The sequence below is a fragment of the Ammospiza caudacuta genome, chromosome Z (assembly GCF_027887145.1).
Source record: "Ammospiza caudacuta isolate bAmmCau1 chromosome Z, bAmmCau1.pri, whole genome shotgun sequence".
Taxonomy (NCBI): domain Eukaryota; kingdom Metazoa; phylum Chordata; class Aves; order Passeriformes; family Passerellidae; genus Ammospiza; species Ammospiza caudacuta.
Genome location: NC_080632.1, coordinates 42,407,108 through 42,429,656, shown reverse-complemented (window position 1 = coordinate 42,429,656; position 22,549 = coordinate 42,407,108). Strand labels below are relative to the sequence as shown.

Genomic DNA, 22,549 nt, shown 5'->3' with positions numbered 1-22,549 from the left:
CAGCTCAGTTCCTTGTGGTGCTAGCAGTGTGGAACTTCTGGCCAGAGAGGAAAATGTAAGAAGACCTCAGTCTAGCAAAAACTTTCAGGAGCAGTCTAGATTATTGCTGCTTGGATGCCGTTAGCACTATCAGATACAAAATCAATAATTACAGTCTTTATGGGGACATGATAACTTAACTAGTCCTGTGGCCAGTTTGATAGTTCCCCAAGCCGTTTGCTGCTTATTCACAGATTTGTCTGTACTGTGAGATTGAGATTTTTAGCATTCCCTGAGCTATTCTGAGTGTCACAGTGATGCTTTTCCAGTCTGCGTGATCAGTAGTAAGCTGAGCATCATCCTACTAATGTGTGCCACAGTGATTCAGCACCTCTCTTTAAGATCTTCTGTTGACTGGAGAGTGTTAGCTTTGCATTTGTCATGCATTATATTGCACTGTAGTAGACAGCTCTTCTAGCTCCCTGTCTGTTCAGGACAGTTAGAAATTGCTGCCTTTAGGCTCATAAGAAGATTTTCCATGTGGATGCTGTCCATTGTGTCCCATGCTGGCAATTTGAAAACTGGTGCTACCCATTCCAATACCAGTGCTACAGCAGTGGCTGGAATGTGTGCTCCGTCCCTGTGAGACATTTCAATTACTGTTCAATTACTGGCATTATTGTAGAGTCTTCTGTGTGCAAGAGCCAAAAGCCAGGCAGTGAACCAAGCACCAAGTTCATATCACAGGTTGTCTGACATCCATGTCTTCCTGGACCAAACATGGTCCAAAGGAAAATTAATAAAATACTCTTATTAGTAAGTAAAAGCAAATTAGTAAAATACTCTTTCAGCTATTTGTTTTTGTTCAGCTTTTTTGTTTCTATCCTCAACAGCTGTGGTTTATGAAAGCAGTGGTATCTTCTGAGAAACTAAGGTGGCAGTATTTGACTAGGAAAGTCAATTTGTTTGTATTTCGACTTCCATCAAGGACCATTTGGAATTATGAGTGCAATTTCTCTTAGTGTTGATGGGAGCTATACCACAACAATTATCATTTTAACACAGCAATTATCATTATATCTGACCAGCATTTTCCCCTCCCTTATCATCTCTTCTACTTGTTACTGACGCTGTAGTTTCTCTGAGACACCCCAATCTTCTGGTCTTGCACAGCACTACATGTAACATTACTGTGATAATAGTGTGCTCATTCTTCCACAGCAATAATCGAGACTCCTTGTTTAGAAAAATTATGAGGCTTTGACATTTGGACTGCCTCATAAAACAGCAGTGCAAGGTTTAAAACAAAAGAAATTAAACAAGACTCTAAATTAACCTGTCTGTATGAGCAGTAGGGCCTCCACTTAATAACTGCACTTCTCTGTGGGCTGATGGGGCTTTTAAGAGATCTGTTAAAGCATACAAGCACTAATTCTCTTATTTCTTCCTTTCTTCTCTCAGGATGGCAGCACAGCACTTTCAATAGCCCTGGAAGCTGGACATAAGGACATAGCAGTTCTCCTCTATGCCCACGTCAACTTTTCCAAAACCCAGTCACCGGTTAGTACACAGCCTCCTGTAGGCTATGTTTTAACTTGCTGCTGTTGAACATAATAGTGAAATGTAAATAAGAAATTTACTCCCTGTCAGCTGTATAGCAGTACAGCACATGAAACTTTGACTTTTACTTGTAAAGACAATTTCTGTGCTGGTAAGTGGAATGTACTTTTTAAAATATATACTGACTGCAGAAGGTTGAAGCCTGGCTGAGGGATAGTTACTGCTTCTCCTAATTACCATGGGGTACAGATAGCTGACTAGCAAGGTTCACTGATTCTGGCTAGTGTACAGAGGTGCTGTTGTATTACTTTAATGGCAATTATTGACCTGGAAACTGAAACATAGCTGTTCTAGGTGTTTTGGCAGCTATGCACCCTTCCTGTAGCCCTGACTCACTCTCCTGATAAACTGCTGCTAAACACCTGACTGTCGAAACAATATGCACTTGCAGTTAGTAGGCTGTATGATAGCTGGCACTTTTCTTCCTAAAATTAAAAAAAAAAAAAAATCTGTACAATTAAAGGTAAGGAATTGAACAGAGTAATTCTGAGTGTTGTGTTTTCAAGCTGGTTGGAATAATTTCTCTTTGATTAACTGTTCTTTATTCTCTTTTAGGGCACTCCCAGGCTTAGCAGAAGAACATCTCCTGGTCCCACCCACAGAGCCACATTCGAGTAGTAGTGTATAAATATCTGTAAAAAATCTCTATGCCATCTTTAAGCTGCTAAATGTTACTGTTTTACTGAGACAGATACTGAATGTAATTGTCTTGTGCCTGAACTCACCAGCAAAGTGAAAGCAGAGATCTAGTGCTAAAGGTAGAAAACTGTAAACTTGAAGCAAGCGTATAGTTAAGTAGTGCTCTGTGGAGAACCTTAGCCAGAACTGTTCTTTTGCTCACATACTCATCTTTCTGTACACTGGCATAAATCCTCTTTTTCTTTGTTGTAGATTGTCCTTCCTTATGTTATGTGCAGATTAAGACTTCTAAAGCTATCCATGCAGGGGTGTCCCAGTGGCTTGTTTTTAGTCATTCTAAAATATATTTACTGTGCTTAGACTTCATCACAGTAAACTTTTCATAAATTTCATTCCAACATGATTTTCATGTTTTTAATTACTTTGAAATTCAGAAGTTGCAGTTGCTTATGTAGTCAGTTCCATGGATCTTGAGCTGGTGGGTGAGTGGGTAGGTATTGGGGATAGAGCCTCTTGTCAGGTCTGAAGTTCACTAAATAAGTTGTTGCTAATTGGGGATAATGTATAACTTTTTATATAAAAGATACTAGTATCTATAAAATTAACTCACACAGTATTTTCAACATTTTATATTCCATAATAATTAAAACCTACATGAAGAATTCCATGTTCTGTTACCATATTTTTATTAACTGTTTCAGTCTATAAGCTCCATACATGTTTATTGGAGAATAAAATTAGAGGTACCAGCTGTATATTCCCCTTGAGTGTAATTGAGTGTACATCTTGGTGCGTATTTATGGAATGCTATTACCTTGTCACATTCACTTTAGTCAAGTGCGTTGAAATGTTTGAAGTGCCTTAGACTCTTGCCATATTTTCAGAATAAAATTTCATTAGCTGTTTTACTCCTCTCCTGTTTTACTTGTGATTTGCCATCATCCAGAAAGGCTGCACATTACAACTGCAGCAGGAAGACAAGCTAAATTGGAAAATCAAGGCAGGGAGGACTGGAAAGTCCCCACATGAGGTTTTTCCTTTGCCCAAGATGATCTCCCTTTGCTTGTCTTGCACAGGGTGCACCCTTTGCTGTTTGGTTAAGAAGTGACCTCTCTCAGCCATGTGAAGGATCTTGGGGAGGTGTTGAAGGACTGTGTGCAAGCAGTTCACTTGAACTGATAAGCAGTTAACTGAAATAAAAGCCTTTGAGCTTTAGCTTACAAGCAGCCCTGGCTACTTGGTGAAGAGATGCTTTTTAGATGGCATGGAAACAAGTGCTAAGCTAGTGCCTGCGTATCCCTGTCAGTTCTGGCCTACCCGATTGGGCAGAAATACACCTCAGTGCCTTCCTTCAAGGGATCTGAACAGTTCCGTTACTCTCCGTCCTTTGTCCTTCTCTCCCTAAGTCCTTATCAAACATGAAATAGGAACCCACTGAAGCCATTCTCACTTGGCCTACATTGACTTGGTGACTTGGCATGCCAAGGAGTCTCTGTGGGCCGGACGTGGTTTGGCCCAGCACTGCAGGTACGACGTGATAACCTATGCCAGAGTAGTACCCCAGTGCTTGGGGTGTCTCGTGAGCGAAGGGCAGCTGAAGTACCTCTGACAGGGGGAGACACAGCATAGCTGTCCCAAATAAGCCTCCCCGCCCCTTGATGTCAGTCAGTTTTTACTCTTGCACTTCTCTGGCCAGCTTTTCCTCTCACTCTTCACTTAGCGTCTGTTAATGTGTGGATGCTCCCTCACCTGGATCCTATGTGCTAGATATAGAGGCACATCACCCAGCAAGCCAAATTACCGTGAAAATAAGATCTTTTCTCTGACACAAGACTGACAGCAAAGAGCAGCAGCAGCTGCCAAAAATAACAAACAAATACAATAAAAAACCAACCAAACAAAAAAAACCTAACAACACAAAAAGCTTCCCACCACCAGAAAAATGCCCGTCACTTTGCCATCCTTGTCAAGAGTCAGTGGGTGCAGGCTGTCCTGCATAGCAAGGTGCTGCACCCAATAACCTGAGGTTGTGTCAGACATACTACACAACAGCAGTGCAAGCTTCCCAATGAATTCCTCATTCACTTAAGATCTGGGCGATCTTATCATTAAACAGAATTAGTGCAAGTTGGATCTCCCTGGCTTAGGCATGGCAAGAGCTTCTTTTGAGTCTTTTTCAGATCTGTTGAATGTGTTTGCCCCGGTTTGAACAACTGTCTGGAAAGCAAAGTCAAGATAATCTGTTCTTGTCTTCATGGGTTTAAAATAAACACGGGGCTAGAGATAAACAAATCAAGCTGAAGAAGTGAAGAAAATGGATGACTGCTTTAGTCTTTCTCTAGAACTTAATCTAATTTTACAGAAAATCTTGTTCACTTGCTTAATACATGCTTGCCTGTATCTCATGGATTAAATTCTTGTCTAGCAGGAAGACATGCTGCCAGAACAGAATTTGGAGAGCAAAGAGGTTTCTAATTTCAGTTTTACCAAGAATATATTTTATCTTTAGAACTGGGTTGACTAAAACTAGACTACTGGTGCTTTTTTAAGGGAGTTAGTGATCACATATGACAGTAGTATTAAGTAATCTTTAGAGGAGCAGGGAGTTGGACTTAAGTGTCTGTTCTGACTTGAGATATGCTGTGATTCTGTGACACTGTGATGGCAGTTTTAAAGCATGTGGATTATGCTCCAAAGTCTGACTTTGATATAGAGTACACTGAGCAACCCAATAATGTCCTTTTCAGTAGTGCCTCTGTATTGCTGTAGGAAATAGGTTAATTAGTAACATATCTAATAGGTCTTTGCCCCAAAAATAGTTTTTAAACTATGATCTCTGTTGCTGTGCTACTGAACTTCAATTGCACGTGATATTTGTACATACTGTAGCCTAACCCCCTCTTTGTACATAATGGAGCTAAAAAAAGAATGTTAAATGCCCATGAATAATGGCTTTCCATAGCAGACGGCCATGACTGTTATTTTCCATGTCGGAACAGATTTCTGTCTCTCCCTCCATAAATCAGTGGGAGTCCTGGGCATGATGGGACTCCTGGATGTGCAGGATTTAAAACAATTAGTCCAGTAGTTTAGGTGACTAATGTCACAGGGAGAATCACTAAATATACTTAAATACTTTTTTTTTACCTGCAACAAAACCACAAGGAGAGTAATGTGGAATAAACATTCTTTCCTTTTTTTCTTTGGCATTCTGCCCCCAATCCTGAATACAATTGGTATATCAGAAATTAAAACATTTTTTAAGTGACAGAAATCTGTGGAGGAATCTTACCACCGTAACACCATACAAATGTCAAACTATGTAACTTGGAGTGCCTGGATTTATTTAGGTGCCATTTTCCTGGTAAGCAAAACAAACTAACTGTTTAGAGCTTCAGAAAATGTTAGATGAAGCTGTGGGCTCTGCATTTCTGTGAAATTTTCAGTTTCACCACAAAACTTCATTTTCCTGGGTTAAAATGCCTTGTTAAAGAAAAGTGACCCCAGTTTTAGTTGTATGGTGAAATAGGCTATTGTGGTATGCCAGGATATTGGAAGATTGCCAAAAGGAACCAAAATTTTGGATGTGTTAGTGAATATAGGTGAGAAGTACAAAATTACCTGACTATTTTACTAAAGTCAGTGAATGTCATTTCTGGCTTAAAATCCTATTAGGCTAGATTTAATGAATTAAGCAGTTAGGGAAAAAAAAAAAAAAGTACAAAATAAGAATAATTACTTCCTTTCAAATTTTGTTCTCTTAAATGGTTCTGCCAGCTCCAAGAGGTGACACCTGAAGCAGTTCATATTTTGGAGGTTGGGCCCTTCCCCAGGAAATAGTTAAGAGGTTCCCAAAAGTGTTTGTATCCACTGATGCCCTCTGCAAGCCAAGTTTAATTCCACCCACTAATGCTAGATGGCATTTATCACCAGTGCTGAGATTAAGGGGTTTACCGTGCATACCAGCTCTGACCTGAGCTCCCCCTACACACTCTCAACTGGCATTTGTTTTTCAGGTTAGATGATGATTGACTTTCAGGATATGCAAGCATGATGTTGTCATCACCTTAACTCTTAACTGTCAGTGAATATAAAAGAAATTGGCACTTTTTCAAGACTGTAAAATATGTCACTGTCTTTTTCCAGTTACATTGTCATACATTAAGTGAGTCTGTCACTTGAAAGTTGAGAGTTACTGGTATGGAGTTTTACATTATGGAAATTAGCCAACAAAATATTAATCTAAAATCAACAACTGAGGAAAACATTTTTTGCAAGACATACTTTCAGAAGTTTTATCTTCTTGATAAGGCTGGAAGAACTCAAATTATTCTAGAAATAGCTTTTTAGTCCATTTCTCCTGGTGTCTCATACTTCTGGCTGAGACATTTGTCTGTTAGAAGTCCAGTTCAACCATGGTGTGAATTAATGCAAGCCTTGGCGTCAATCCCTGACACACAGGACTAGCTGTTTCCTGGAATAGAAGCAACGCAAACATTACAGGCATCTTCCTGCCTTTGAAAGGCACCAGCAAAGCTGGCCAAAACAGCATTCATGCTCTTACTGCAGCTGCAAACAACTCTCCTCAGTGGACTCAGTGCCTGCATACAGGCCTGTAAACTTCATCCCTTCCTGCTCTTCTGTGGGCACCCAGGTGTGTTAACTACAAACATTTCCTCAGTAAAAAGAGATGCTTTCAGTTGTTCAGTTCGTATGGTCTTCTTGGGCCTGTCTCTGAAGGCCTGATGTGAGACAAGGGAGCAGTGTTGGAAGACCTGCAAGGAGGATTTTGCATTACATGTGTTTAGAAACGGCTACAGTGTGATTAGAAGAAAGGGGTACCCAGTTTCAGGTTTGTTTTGTATTTCAGTTTGGAATTGTGGAGGTATTAGCCGTTACTACTCACAGCTTAATGCAATGCCTGGGGAAGTCAATTAAAAAATTCCTGCCTTACTTCACTTTGGCTGTAGGATCTTTGTGCATACATATGCTGAACAGAAGTGCCTGGTTAAAGCTGAGCCACCTGGTTGGTTTTAGTTCCTGTAGCATCATCCAGTGTACCAGTACCTTGAAAGTACCACTGGACAGTTAAGTGCTGTTGAAGGAGCTGAAGAATTGCATGCTACCTGCACGAATATTTGGGAACCTCTCTCTAAGAAACTAATCAGGAAATGCTAAGAAGATTTTGTTGGTGGTTTTTTGTTTTTCAAAGTACATCTGTTTTCCTGCCAGGTTGTTCAGCAATGAAAAGAAGGCACATAAATAAGTTATTCTCAAAGTGGTATTGTCTTACAGCTGTATACATCTGTGGTGGGTTGGTCCTGACTGAACACCAGATGCTTACCAAAACAACTCAGTCAATCCCCTCCTCTGATGGTCAGGGAGAGAGAGAAAAGTCTGGTGGGTTGAGATAAGGACAGGGAGAGATCACTCACCAGTTACTGTCACAGGCAAAACAGACTCAAGAGAGATTAGTTTAATTTACTGCTAATCAAATCAGAGTGGAATGACAGGGAAATAACCCCCAAATCTTTAAACACCTTCCCTCTCCCCTCCCTTCTTCCCAGGCCAAAGTTTACTACTGAATTCCTTGTCTCCTTCCCACCAGTGGCGCAGGAGGACTGGAATGAGGATTGTAGTTATTCCATTAAGTTGCTTCCACTGCTTCTCCTTCTTACGTCTCCTGCTTACCTTGCTCCAGCATGGGATCTGTCCCATGGGAGACAGTCCTCCACAAATTGTCCACCATTAATCCCTCCAATAGGCTGCAGTTCTTCACTCCAGTGTGGGTTTCTCACAGGGTCGCAAGTTCTGCCAACAAACCTGCTCCAGCATGGGCTTTCCTCCATGATACACAGGTGCTGCCAAGAGACTGCTCCACAGTGGGCTCCCAACAGGGTCCACAGCTTCCACTATGTATCCACCTGCTCTGCCATGGGGTCCTGCACAGGCTGCAGGTGGCTCCACCGTGGACCTCCATGGGCTGCAGGGGCACAGCTGCCTCACCATGGTCTGCACCAGGGGCTGCAGGGGGATCTCAGCTCCCGTTCCTTCAGCACCTCCTCCCTGTCCTTCTCCACTAACTTTGGTGTTTGCAGAGCTGTTTCTCTCAAATGTTCTCACTCATATCTTCCAGCTGCTGCTGCTGAGCAGCTTTTACCCCTTCTTATACATATTATGCTCAAACAACCATCACTGTTACTGATGGGCTCGGCCTTGGTCAGCAGTGGGTCCGTCTTAGAGCCAGCTGGCACTGGCTCGGTTGGATGCGGGGGAAGAGTCTGCCATCTTCTCACAGAAGCACCCTGCTAGCAGCCTGCTACCAAACCCTGGCCGTATAAACCCAGTACAACAAACCTTTGTCAATATATCAGATGGTTCCTTGCTATAGGTGATTAATTAATTAATTCTCAAAACTTCTGTTGTAAGTGTTCTATTTCCTTAACTATTTTAAATTCTTCCTGTTGAAACAAAAGCATGTTTCCACACACTAAAACCCCCATCCTATGCATAATCCCTGAAGAGATCTCAGGAATGAGAGGGTCACTAGGGAAAACAGGAGTCTTTAGGTAGTTGGTACCTGCTGTGAGAACTTCACAGCAGGTAGATATGACTTAAAGCAAATGGGGCACTGCAGACAAGCTTGATTCATGTTTTATTATCATTTTATCCACCAGTGCTTTGCTGTTTAACCCTGTGCCACTGGGCAAGTGGTAGCCATTCCTCTTGAGAACCATGTCTGTGCATGTTTGGTTAGCCAACACCAGAAAAAATAAACCACCTTTTGTAGTGAGAGTCCCTACAAAATCTATGTGTTGGATAAGTGGGTCCTAGTTATTCCAAATGTGGGATAAAAGGGGGTGGGTCAAGAGCCCAGGAGGAGCCCCTGTGAAGCCATGAGGAACTGCACAGCAGAGAAGAGCTACATGGTAGAAAACCAGCTAGAAGGTATGAACTTTAAGAATATCATAACAAGAGTATGGGACTCTAGAAATATGAAATACAATAACCTTTCAAAATACTTATTGCAATACAAAACTGCCCTTCAAGGACTTCTATGCAGAGACCTGTAAATAAAGGCCTCATTATACTTAAGCAGAGTATGATTAAGTACATTCAGCTATAAATGACAAACCTCAATGTTTCCATGTACTCCAAACAACATTACACTCATTTGCAGTATTATTATTTAGATAACAGGAGGGTTAACATTTTTTTCAAAGCTGTGTATGTGCTTAGAAATCTCTAAGAGCTGATCTGAATGTCAGTAGCAAAGAGATATTTCTAAGAGATGTACTGGTAATTTTTTTTTTAGCCTTTCACTTAATGGTTTTAGCACTGCTGCAGAAACAGGCCTTGCTGTGTTCTCTAGAGCCTTGTCCAGCTGCAGAGCTGGAAGGGTAGCTCTACATGCCCCCCAGTAATGCTGTCCTTCATCACTGAGCCATGTTATCTTCACCAAGATGAAGACATGACATTTCATTTGCATGAGATTTCAATTGTCATGGTGGAACAGGCAGACTAGGAAAGATCCTCCTCTACTTCCTGGCTATGGTATCACACCTTTCTTTGAGGCATGAAAAGCCGCCTGCTGTGTCTGGCAGGCATCCTGCAGCACCACTGCATTGCTCTTGGGCATTTTCTGGGGCTGGAAAGGCGACTTTTCTCCAGTCCCAAGCGTGAGTGAGACTTGGAGTCAGACAGTTACAATTCCCTGTTACTGAGCAGGTAGGGGCTGGCCCTGGAAATGGCTTGCAGTCACTCCACCATCATACACCCATTCTTGCAAATTTATCATGAGAATTTTCCAGTCCAACAAGATACATCTGTTCAGAGGCCCTTTATTGTGGTGGCTTAATCTGCATCACCAGTCTAGCAGGAGGAGCAAGAAGCATGTAAATGTCTTCTGCAGTGAAAGCTGATTTGGGAGATTTGTGAGCAGAACAGCTGTACAAAGAGATTGGGAGAGATTAGAAACAAGGCATGACAAAATGAGGCTCATTTTGAAGCAACTGAGGGAAAAGACTATGAATTTGTGGGCACAACAGAAAGCTGGAAATCTGTAATGCTGAAAGGGAACTTGCCAGAGGGTTGCTTAAACAAGAACTGGCAGTGTGATGAGAATAAAAAAAATGGTCTGTGCATTTTTTGTCCATTTCAGATGGAGCAGAGGCACCTGATACTGGAGGATGTAATGCAACTTGACACCATTTACAGTCACAGTGTTCCAGCAAACAGGTCCAAAGTCTGCCACCCTCAACAGAACAAACAACAGCTGCTAAAAAGTTGGAAGCTGGAGAAAAGAAGAAATTTAAAATGGTAGTTTTCTTTTGGTAATAGTTAAATCCTGTGAATGAGGAATTTAGAACATCTCACATTATATGAGTGCTGAAATAAGCCATGTGGATGGTTTGCAAAGGGACAGGCAAGACATACAGAAAGTTTTCTAGATTAGTTCTGCAAAAACAGGTTTTAGTTCTTGGTAAATTTGGGTGAGTGTTTAAATGAATATTGAGTTAGTTTCCATTTTTGTCTCATATATATATAACTGCCTTTTCTGGCCTTCACACAACTCATGTTTGGTCAGAATATGGTCAAGAACTGAAAACAGACACATAGAAGAAACGAAGAAGAAACATATTCATATGAAAATTAAAAATGCGTGTGAGTTTCTGCAAACATGCTGTAGATATGGCTGTGAATGCCTCCTTTAAGCTGGGTGGACAAAATCCAGTACCTTCCCACGGTGCCCGGTAGATCTGATGGACAGCCCAGCTGCAACCTATCAGATGCTGGCTGTTCCCCCTCCCTTGTCTGCCACAGCCTCCCCCGTGACTTTTCTGTGGAGTGGGGAGACCTCTGCAGACGGGATAAATCCAACATTGCTGCAGGCGTGCCGAGGGAGACAACTAGATTCTCTGACAGAGCAGTTAGTTACAGAGGTTTGTTGGGGTTTGGGGTTTTGTTTATGTGTTTCTTTTTGGGGTTGTGTTGGGGTTTTCTGATTGGTTGAGTTGGGGTTTTGTTTGTTTGTTTTAATATTGTGGTATTATTTAATTCATTCTTTCTCTTTTAAAAATCGCCTTTCAACTGCTGACATATCAGGGTTGCATGCATGACCTGACATATGCAAATCTTGGTCTCAAGTATTTTCTAATTTAACACTGAATTAGTAGCCCACTGTTTTCTACCTAAATTTTGTGCAAAGAGACCAAGCAGTATTCTCCTACGATCTGGTGTCAGGAGATGGAAAAATGCTGTGCCCTGTTGCCCAGAACTACCTTTGGAAGGAGGGATGAGCATTGTAAAACAACTGCTAACAGAAATATAAGCTCCATAGACAGACAAAGAAACCTTGCCATACAACCTTGTGCTAAACCACAAGACTTCTACAGCTCTTCTCCCAAATCAATATGGAAGAAGTTCAGGAAGGAGCCTGACTTTACCTTCTGGGAAATCTCTGGTTTCTCTTGTATGGAACTAGTCTACCCAAGAGGTATAGGATGGCTACACATGCTTTATCTCTGCTCTAGAAATTAAAGTTCTCTTTAAATTACAGGATGATTTTCTTGAGGATGCTAACAAAATCACCTGCCATGGAATCTGGTGCAGGAGACATATTTCACACAAACAGGTCATCCTCTACCCCCACCCTCACCAGAACGCAGATCAAAAGGGCCCAGCTTACAGTAGTGAAGATGACGGCTGAAACTCTTTTCCAGCTGCAGAAAGGTTTGTGTATTATTCTCCTCAAGCCTACAAGAAAATGGGTTCTTCAAAGGCAGGAACAAATCTGAAAAACAGGCTATAATCTACCATGGACCTGAACAGGGCTTCCAGTGGTCTGCTGCTGGCATGCACTCTTACTGAGAAACATGAAAACAAGCTGAGCTGGGTGCACTTCTCCAACACATAAATACTGGAGCTGAGAAACTAGCTATTCCAAACAATTCATCCTGAAATATAATACAGACTGTCTGAAAGTACCTGAAGTAAGGAAACGAATGAGTCTCAAATCATAATGAGGTTGTGTTTCCTACTACTTCAATAGCATGCAAATATCACTAGGTGTGCAGAAGTCATTCCTTCTATCCCCTGCTAAGAAAAGGGTTGTATTAACCAGTATTTTAAGGCCACTCCTGAATTTCAGTGTTCCGCTCTCATCCTTTAGCATGACTGGTCCACTTCTAAAGTATGATTAACAATGCAATCTCACATGTCTTGGTTTGGGACATCAGTTATTTTGACCATCTTAGGAAGTTTATCGGTGCTCCCTAGAAGTTAATATTAATAATAACAATTATTTCCCTAGAAGTTAATATTAATGATAACAATTATTTTAGATATCTTTTTGAGTAGGAATAAAAGATAAGTACAACATACTCTTAGTTAATAACATTGCCGCCCTTGATAAATAACAGCTCCTACTTAAATAATATCATTATTATAACCAAGTGAGTATTCCTAAAAAAGTTTTAAAAAGTCTGTATGTGTAATTTTCACTTTATTCCTCAAATTTGTTTTGAAAAAAGACAGGAGGGTCACTGCAGTGCATAAGAATAAACAGCTACTCAAAGTTGGCATGTATTCTTCACCCAGAGGGAAAAAACATCAGCAGGCTTATGGCCACAGAGCAAAGTGGGTATCCAGGCAGGTATTTAAGGTGTGTATGATTCAGACAGTAGAACACAGTGAGTCCTGCAGAGATGAATTAATGGCCTATAGTGTTTATAATAGAGACTCAGGCAATAGTAGAGTTGTACCCTACTTATGTTAGGTGCCTAATGAACAATCTTCTCGGATGTCATTATTGTGAATTCAGAGAAGCTGCCTTCCAGGGAAAAGGCAATCTCCATGCCTTGGTTCTTGAAAACAGGTAAGAGAAAATAATGACTTAAACAACCATTCATCTTTGTTCTCAGTCTCACCATGATATCTGTTACAATTTCCAACTCTGAGGATATTTAACAATATTTTACTCAGACAATGTGAATATTTTCATGCACTTGGCTGGGTGACTGAGCTGGACTCAGAACACCTTTATTCTGGTATCTGCAAATGGCCCTGTTTGCATATGAATGACAGAAAATTAAGGCATCTCATTAGTTTTTAGGCAATATTTCCTTCACTTTTCAAGATATCTCAGTGCCAAGACAAAGCCAGCCTAATTAAAATTAATAGCTTGACAGTTGAAATAATTTGTAACAATTATTTTATTATTATAATTATTATGACAGTTTTAATAATTTGATAAGTGTGTCATCTTCCTTACCAGCTTCTCACCAATAGTATAAGAGGAACTCAATTACTCTTAATTACCAAATGTGCATATATGATGTGCACTGCTGACTGACACACAAGTGATAGAAGAAAACTGTTGCCTAAGGAAGCCAACTAAGTGCTCTGATTATCTGTACCTTGATAGCACTAAGTAAAGCTTTACTTGACGGGCATATGTTTCCTGAGACCCAGACCTCCCAGGTCCTTTCTCTGAACTGGATTCCTAGCATGGAGGGGGGATGGACACGCAAACCTTGGAAGGAGGAAAGACCCAATGCACTGCAGTAGCATTTGGGGATCACCTCTGAACTGCCCAGTTGCTCTGGGGGCTCTGGGCATGGAGGCTGGACTGGGAGAGGCTCTAGGGGAAGAGAGGCTGGCTGACGGCAAAGAAGAAAGGCTCTTTCTCGTGCTAGGAGACACAAAAGGTCAGCAGCTCACATGAAATCATTTCACAGCATGGCTGATTAAGTAACAGTCATTTGACTTTGATTGAAATATCTGGAAGAGCTCAGCTGTTTCTGAAGGCAATTCTGACACCCCTGCCCCACTCAGTGGATCTGAAAGGCTTCCTACAGGAAACAGCAAGAAATGGGGGAAGAGCAGCACAATATTTTGCTCTCACGCATGTATGCTACATGCACTGATTTTAATGGGAAGTCTTACAGAATGCTCCCCTGAGAGCAGTATATCATGTGAAAAATATATTTGTTTAGGCTTAAGGAAAAAAGATGAAAATAAATCAGATGGAGATATTGTAACACTAACTTTGCTTCTACTGAGCATCAGAATTAGGAGCAACAAATAATAATAACAAATAAAAAACCGGATGGATAGTAAATTGACATAGCAAAACCGTACCCCTTCCTTTACCTCAGCTGTAACCATCCTTCAGAATTAGAGTTTCAACAGTTTCAAGTTTCTGAAGATCAAGAATGCAAAATAATAAAAACTTGCGAGAGAAGATTTAGAGGCATAGATAATAAACCAAATGCTTTATAATTTGCAATGATCTATTTCTTCCTTTACATAGCAATTAGTTTGCTTGGTGAAGTGGAAATTTAACTGTATCCATTAAAACATTAAAGACCATAAATTAAAAAATAGTAATTAATTGTGTTGCCTATTTTTAAGACGTTGGAGCTTAGTTTTTCATATTCTGGCAGTCTATCAAACTCAGCTCCATTACAGATGTCTTAGAGCTGAATTGATGATTATATTCAGAAGTAAGGGCATTCTCTTCAGTGGTCCTACCCTGATGAAGGAGCTCAAATGTATAGATGGCTTATGCAAGTCTATCATTCTTACTGTGTGAATTAGGAATGTTAGAAATGTCAGCTTAATGAGTCATGCAACAGTCTTCAATGTTCTAAGTCACTGGATCCAATTAATTTTCAAGTCTGCCTAAAATGAACAGTGAATACTGAGAAGAAGCAGTTCAGTGGTTTTCTCCACAGTCACTTTTTAACTTCTATTTTATATGTTGGACCTAATAATGCTTTCAAATAGCTATCCAAGTCTATTATAAACAATGATTGAAATTTCTAAGGAGCTGACAGTGGTTTTTCTTCAGCCTTTACGTCTGCAATGAAATTACTCCAATTTGCATGAATAAATGAGAAAAGAAATATGTAGGTGTTAGTGTAAAAACCACTAATTTTTCTCCCTTCCTTATGTACATTATTAACAAAACTAGTCAGAGTGGAAACATGATAAACATATACATTTTTAAAATATCTCCATTGTATCTGCTTCACTGACTTGAAAACTGCTTTGGTTTTGTATTATATTTGGCATAATGTAACAACATGAATTTTGTTTCCAACGAATCCTGTTTTTATTGAGCAGTATGGGCCAATCTCATTGGCTGGGTTCCCAGACATGAAGGGGAAGAGCCATTTGTTGTAGCAGGCAGGGTTTTCTTTATTTTTACCTAAGTAATTTTTACCATAGCCCTGACATACGGACCATTAAACTCTAGATTCTGATTAGTGTGTATCTTGCAAACAAACATTTCTGCTTAGGCACCCATTGCTGGTGGCTCTTCTCAGTTGGGGCTCATCTGAAGTTACTGATGTGAAGGTTCTCTTCCCCGTGCTTATTGGGAGAATACCAATGAGGGGACTGTGAATAAACACGCAGCTTCAGAGGCCATTAGGGCATGTCAGCTGCTATGGCAGGCCTCTTCTCCACCTTGGGATACACGGGATGCTGTTCCCTGCCCCCTGCCAACATTCCTTCTTGCAGAAGGCTCTTTGTACAAGGGTCCCCTTCTACACCTTATCTTCCCAGTGGGTGTGGATTTGTACCAAGAGGAAAGAATGTGAACTGAGGATGCTGAAGAGTGTACACAATTTGTCCTGCCTTGCTAACAACCAGTGGTCTTTGTAAGCGGAGATGGGCATGGCAGCTTTTTCACTGTAGGCAAGCTGTGGACCACCACCCCAGCTACTCTCCTTACTCTCACTGAGGAAAGGCAGCAAATAGCCAGATGGTTGCAGCATGATAAATTGCTGTAGTTGTTCACCCAGTGAGAGCAGAGTCCTGGGCATCAGAGGGAAAAAAAAAAACCAAAAAAAAAAAACAAAAAAACAAACAAAAAAAACCCCCAAACCAAAAAACCAAACCAAACCAAAAAAACCCACAACAACAACATAAAACAAAACAAAACAAAAAATCAAACAACCAGACAAAAAACAAACAAAAAAAGGAGTTTGAGGAAAAGAGAAAAAAGCAGCATATTGAAACTCCATTGGAAGTCCTAAATGCCCATGGCATAGAAATATTTTTGGACCATGGAAGACTGAAGTACTTAAAATCTTAAGTCTGAATGAAAGATTCAGCTTGACTGAAATTACTTTTAGCAAAAGCCATCAGATCTCACTGATCTGGAGTAATGTTCCTGGTGCCAATACTTTATATATCATCAGAGAAGTGTCTGAGAGCAGCTGTAAGGCCAGCTTTAAAATCTTGTAAATACTGAGCATTTCAAGGCAAGGTTTGGGTTCAGATATATGTCCAATAAGAAAACCTTTCCTTTTGTTGTGCTGCTGGCAGTTCGAGACCTGCAGGAAGTACAACCTGAAAATAGAAACTGTTAGAAACATAAATATAGACGTGGGGGGATAAAACAACCCAAAAATCTATATGCTGCCAGAAAGTATCAAGAAAACCCTCTGCTTCAAATACAAAACTTTGTCTGGGGGATTATGTTTTAAGAGCCAAGTGACAAAACTTAAACTTCTCTGTAAGTTAAAGGAGGATTAAAATAAAGAATGAGAATGAATAAAAGAGAACGGCACACATATACAAATGAATGGGGAAAAAAAGAGGCATGGCTTATTTATGCCACCTACTGGATTTTTCTTGAAGCATCTTTTCAAGTGTTTTAGTGGCAATGATGTCTGTCACTCCAGCAAATGCACTTGCATGGGAGACTACTCACACAAGTAAACCAGCAGAAATCCAGCTGATGACACATGAGTAAATGCATGTGCAGGCTGACAAGGCTGGAGGAGTAGAGAGGAGGGTAGCTCTACACTTGTTTGCCCTGCTAAGCTGATGGCTCTAGGGCAGCCCAGACACCCAGAGCTGCAGGCAAGCACTGAAGTTCAATGCTGAGGAGCTTCCCAGCTCCTATCAGTGTCAGGGAATGTGCTGGCAAGGTTTCCCTCCTTTGCTTGACTCCCTCTGGCTGTCTTTGATATTTTGTTCAGAACGTCCAGAGTGTGTTTATGGACATGTTGATGTTTTCAGACAATGCAGACTGCCAGTGTTCATGCTTCATCTTCTGTCCCTCACCACTCTTGCAGCTGAGGCTCTTTGGGGAATCCACAAGCAGCCCTGGGGATACAGTCTATAAAATGATCTGTGAGAGTCAAAAATATCTCAAAAACTCTCTGATTTGACCCACTGACAGAAAAAAAAAAATTCACCACAAAACAAAAATTAAACAGAATCGGGTCTAGCAGATCTCTAAAATGAAATGCACTCAACTGCACTGACTTCTGGGAAACTGAAGGTCTTCACTTTCCAGGCAACAGTGTTAGAATTAAACTGTTTTTAATTTGTCATCTCTCCACTGGCTTGCTGAGTCATACCAAATGTGGTGATAGGATCAGGTCTTGCTCACATCTGACCATCAAAATTATAATCTTGTTAGCAAATATTTTTGCCAGGTTCAAGGGATCAGCCAAAGGCATGCAAAGGACAGATCATCACTAACAGACGACATTAGGGACTTTAAAGAAAAAGGTGCTTTAAAGGACAACTATCATACATCTATTAAGACAAAAGAAAAAGAGAAAAGCAAAAATGTCTTTTGACTGTTATTTTTGTCATCAGCAATATTAATTACAGTTATTAATTACAGCAAAGGTGATGGCACACTGCAGTAATCTTAAGTCACTGACATCATCACTAGGCAGACTTGAACCAGAGATGCCCAGATATTAATTAAATTAATGACAAAATTTCCTGAAGACTTGCAGTGAAGTTATTATGATTTGTCTTAGGACTAATGGCAGTTTATGACCATCTCCTATTGCTTCATTACTCCACTGAGGACAAATCCAGCAGTGTGTTGTCAACCTCACCATACACCCATTAAAAAAATTGGAGAAAAACATTGCACTCTAAACCATACTCAAAGTGTGACTTGAGCTAGCAAAACTAAAGCAATTCATTTGTAAATATTTGATCATGTACTTGTATTCATCAGGCATCTAGATATTTTGCTGATATTCATCCAGAACACAAAATACCAGGTACTAACAACATTAATATTTTGTTCTGTATGGTAGGTTCTGTAATATTATGGATAATACATATCTGTGCAGTTAGTCTGAAAGGCAGTAGTAGAAAATACTAATTATGTGAAAGAGTGATGAATGAATGCTCTTCTTGGAACTGTTGCACTTTTTGCATCCTGTACTTCATCTCTGAGGCTGGCTGGCCCACTTAGTTTCTAGCAAAAAGTCAGATATATAAGCACATGGTGACTGCTCTTATTTTTCTTTTGTCTGTTTTTGCCTGCTTTATGCACTGTCCTTCTCTTATCTTTTCTCCTTTTCCACCCCTGCTGTCATTTCTGATTTTCTTCTCCTACCTCTGTTGGGTTTATTTTATTTTGCCTTTCTTGGTCTTTTGATTTAGCCTCCTTTCATCTACTTTTTAATCTGCATTTTCAATTGGCTTAAGATAATTTGTAGGGGAAAACATTTCTCTGTGTGTGCTCCACCATGCAATGTACTTCACAAACTGGATATTCAAGGCTTGCTCCTAGACAAAATTTTGGAAACTCATCAATGCCTATATGACTTGAGAGGATCTCAACTGGTTTCATTCAGGGAGGAATTTTATATTTTGGTATCCAAAGCTAAGTATGCTTACATTTTTCACCTCCTTAAATATTAGTGATATGTAGCACTACATGTAAAGGCAAATCCTAATTTTGTTTCTCTAAAGATCATGTTCATCTTCTCCTGTCTTGTGGGAAAATGTGCAGATACTGACATCAGAAATGTCAATCCCAGAACAGTGATGCAAGGGAAAAAAAATTTCAGTTTCTGTGAGCTGAATGATGGTCACACCAAGCCCACACAGCATGAGCTCAGCCTTCACTTGTGGACCATCTGACTGGCTGTGACTGGGGCTTAACAGGAGTGTTCAAATGAGGTTTCTCTCTGGACGATGAAAAGTGTCATAAATGTCTCCAATGTTGTGCCACGAAGAAACAAGTTCTTTAAATGTAATTTATTAAAAGCTAATGCAAAGCATCAAGCAACAAGGATCTGGGGCATTCTTCAGGTTAAGATAGGCACTCACTGTTTCCAGCATGGAAGCTCAGTCTGAGCAGAATTAGCTTGGAGTTAGCTGATCACAAAGAGAGAGATGCCTTTCTTGGCTTCTTCTAGCAGAAATAAATTTCTACCTACTGTAACTTACTGCCATCTGATATGCTGAGTCATGAAGCTGGGGTTATAGAAATCTTTATGCAATCTTTATAAATCAGCCTCACATAATCTCAGCTGCTTTCTGCTTCATCTCTGTTGAGTCACTCATTTGACAGTTGTCATTCATCTTAGATTGAGATGTAATTTAATAGTTTCATTTCAGCATGAAGATAGCGTCATCTAAAGTTGAGCCCAGAAAGATTTAAAGGTGTAACAGAGGAAATATTAATACTGTAAATAATATCTGTAGAGCTGCATGTGTTTATAAATCACATAGTGCCAAGTTGGAAGGGAGGCCTATGTAAAGAAGAAAAAAGCATCTTTGCTTGTCTTCCCCTGCAGAGTTCAGCTCCTCTGTCACCCACACCAGCTCCAGAGGTGATGGCTACCGAGTTATCACCGTGCTCTCACTCGCCCTTGCACCTGCCGGTATCACCTGGCCACACAGATGTCTTTAGTGTGTCTTTACACACACTGCACGATACGAGTGCGAGGTAACGCGGTAAGGGAGGCTGGAGTGCAGCAAGACGCCAGCAGCCCCATGGCAGAGCAGCTGAGCTGCGGCAATGGGGTGTTTTATTCGGGCGTCACACCTCTCCTGGGCCAGGCCATGTTGATCGCCTGCCCAAACCTGACCTGCCCATCCCAGGGGACCAACTGGGCTTAAACATGGCCTCTCCGGATCGATTCCGCCTTGCTGTCGCAGACCTCGTCCAGCATCACCAGCATGGACACGGCCTGCGCTGGCCGCTGCGGGGCACGGAGGGCGGGCAGAGGCCGCAGGACAGCCGCGGAGCAGCCCCCGACTGGGGGCCTGGGCATCCTGTCGTGCGGGACCTGCGGGCAGGGCGACTGAGCCGAGCCCCGCAGAACCTCCGGCCGTCAGGCCGCCCCGGGCCCGCGCCCCGCATCCGACGGGGACCGGCCTGGACGGGGCCCGCCTTTCCCGCCGCAGGCCGGCCCGGTGGGGGAGGGAGGAGCGCGAAGGGAAGGGTGGCCGCTCCCTCGGGGTAGCGAGGATTTAGCGGCCACGGACCCCCCGGAGCAGGAGTGGGGGAGGCGCGGCAGGAGGGGCGACGCCCGCCTGGTGCTGCCCGCCAAAACGCGCGGGGTGGCGGGACGGGACGGGGCAGAAGCGCGCAGACTGCTCTCCCAGCTGTCCCCCGCCTGCCGCGATGCCCAGTGACACCCCGGCCTTCAGCAAGCCCCCGGACGTCGCGGGCCCGGGGGACAAGGCGAATAGCTTCGGGAAGGCGGCGGCCCCCATGGCGGCCGCCCCGGCGGACAGGGGAGCCGCTGCAGCGGGGAAGAAGCGGCCGCGACTGCCCAAGTGTGCCCGCTGCCGCAACCACGGCTACTCCTCGCCACTGAAGGGGCACAAACGTTTCTGCATGTGGCGGGACTGCCAGTGCAACAAGTGCAGCCTAATCGCCGAGCGGCAGCGCGTCATGGCAGCGCAGGTGAGCTGTGTCCGAGCGCGGTGGGCTCCGCGCCCGTGGCGGGTCGGGCCCGTCGGGGCCGAGCGGCCGCGCCGGGATGCGGTGCGCTGCGAGACCGCGGCCGCGGGTAGCCTCGCCCCGGACGGGAGCCAGGAGTTACACCGCTGTTAGTGAAACTTGTCGCTGTATTTCTCGCAAGTTATTTAAATTTCGTTTTTGCATGAGAAATGGGAGATGCCCCAGAGGCGCGGAGGATTGCAGCCGGGGCGAGTGGCGGCGGTGAGCGGTCAGCTGCACCTGCCGGGCACGGCCGAGCGCCGCTCCCCCGGGCCGGATACAATCCTGCCCTATGGACAGCCCCCGGGAGGCTGTAGAACCTGCACGGAGCAGGACCTAAGTTACCGTCAGTAGCCGTTTTCCCGCTTGCTTTTAACTAGAAAATGAATAATCTAGCCAACAAATTGCTTATCGAGAATATTTTGTGCTGGCGGTGTAAACTGCGTTTCCTGATGCTGGTGGCTTCAGTTGAGCGCATTTCTAACATTTTTGGGGATTTTTTTAACGGCTTTTTTCGAAATTTGGTGTATAGCAGTTCTTCACATAGCTGTGTAGGTGGCTCATCTTTTATCTCAACGAGGGCTCAGTATTCTGAGGGCTAAGAAAACAAACGGTATCCAGTTCAGGGTGGGAATAAAGTTTTCGTTGGGTCGTCTCGCTTCGGAGTCACAATTCTGGCGGTGTAAGTATAGGGCTCTATTAACCCGTGTGATCTTTATCTTGCAAAGTTTACTAAGGGGGGTCCTGGGCGTGTACTGGAGCGGCTGCTGGAGGGGCATTTTACGCCCTCGTTAGAGCAAACGATCGCCTGCCAGCACATAATTGGCAGGGCTTTAGGGCTCCTGGTGCGAGTGAAGGTACGTGGTGGTGATACCAGACCCACCCATCAGTTTGCAATTGCTGTTTGCTCAGAGCTTCATGATACCGGATAAAATGTGTGTCGGGCTGACAGGTTTTAAAAACCTAAGCACCTCTAGATTAAATCCTCGCTTTTTTTTTTTTTTTTTCTAATTTTGTTATTCAGTGCATAAAACGTCCTCAGAACTCAATGGCAGTTCATTTAAACAATTCCTCCTTTTTGGTAGTATGGCAGTCCAGAAATTGTTGTTATGCCCAAGTTACATGCACTTTCTCTGCCTGGTGTGAACCTTGGAAAAATAAATGTGAATGGCTTTGCTGTCTGCCTCGGGGAAGGGAGCACGAAGTGTCCCCGTGCAGAGTGTCCTGCTCGGCACGGAATCTTGGCTGCTCAGCTGCTTCTGTCAGGCAGTGGGTGCCTCCTGCTAGCAAGCTCCGGTGATGGTCCTCCTGGGGGTATTCTCTTCCCTGTCTAGTATTTGAAAGTAGCTTTGAAAGCCTCCCTAGCTAAACCTTATCTGTGTAGGAGTTACACATTGAAAGTCTGTCTTTCCCCCTTTTGATATATTTCTGCAGTAAGCCCCTTGATGCTGGTGGAATTTTACAGGTCAAGGTTACTGGCTTGTGAAGTTGAAGTTACAGTGGTGTTTGCAAGTCTGCACCTTCTGTATGGGATGTTTCTTATTGCAAGGGCTAATGCTAACTAACAGAATTATAAATCTG

The 22,549-nt window shown here is 42.5% G+C and overlaps 2 protein-coding genes across 3 annotated transcripts in view; both read left to right on the top strand.

Annotated features, from left to right (window-relative positions):
* KANK1 (KN motif and ankyrin repeat domains 1) overlaps positions 1–3,105 on the top strand; it is a 50,062-nt gene extending 46,957 nt beyond the window's left edge. For both annotated transcript variants that reach the window (XM_058823527.1, XM_058823526.1), the window contains exons 10-11: positions 1,441–1,539; positions 2,155–3,105. In XM_058823527.1, coding sequence (XP_058679510.1) covers positions 1,441–1,539; positions 2,155–2,217 — 162 coding nt within the window. In that variant the 3' untranslated portion in view covers positions 2,218–3,105. The remainder of the gene's footprint in view (positions 1–1,440; positions 1,540–2,154) is intronic.
* A 17,542-nt stretch (positions 3,106–20,647) lies between these two features.
* Positions 20,648–22,549, top strand: part of DMRT1 (doublesex and mab-3 related transcription factor 1) — a 57,798-nt gene continuing 55,896 nt past the window's right edge. Inside the window, exon 1 of the mRNA XM_058823950.1 lies at positions 20,648–20,932. Coding sequence (XP_058679933.1) covers positions 20,648–20,932 — 285 coding nt within the window. The remainder of the gene's footprint in view (positions 20,933–22,549) is intronic.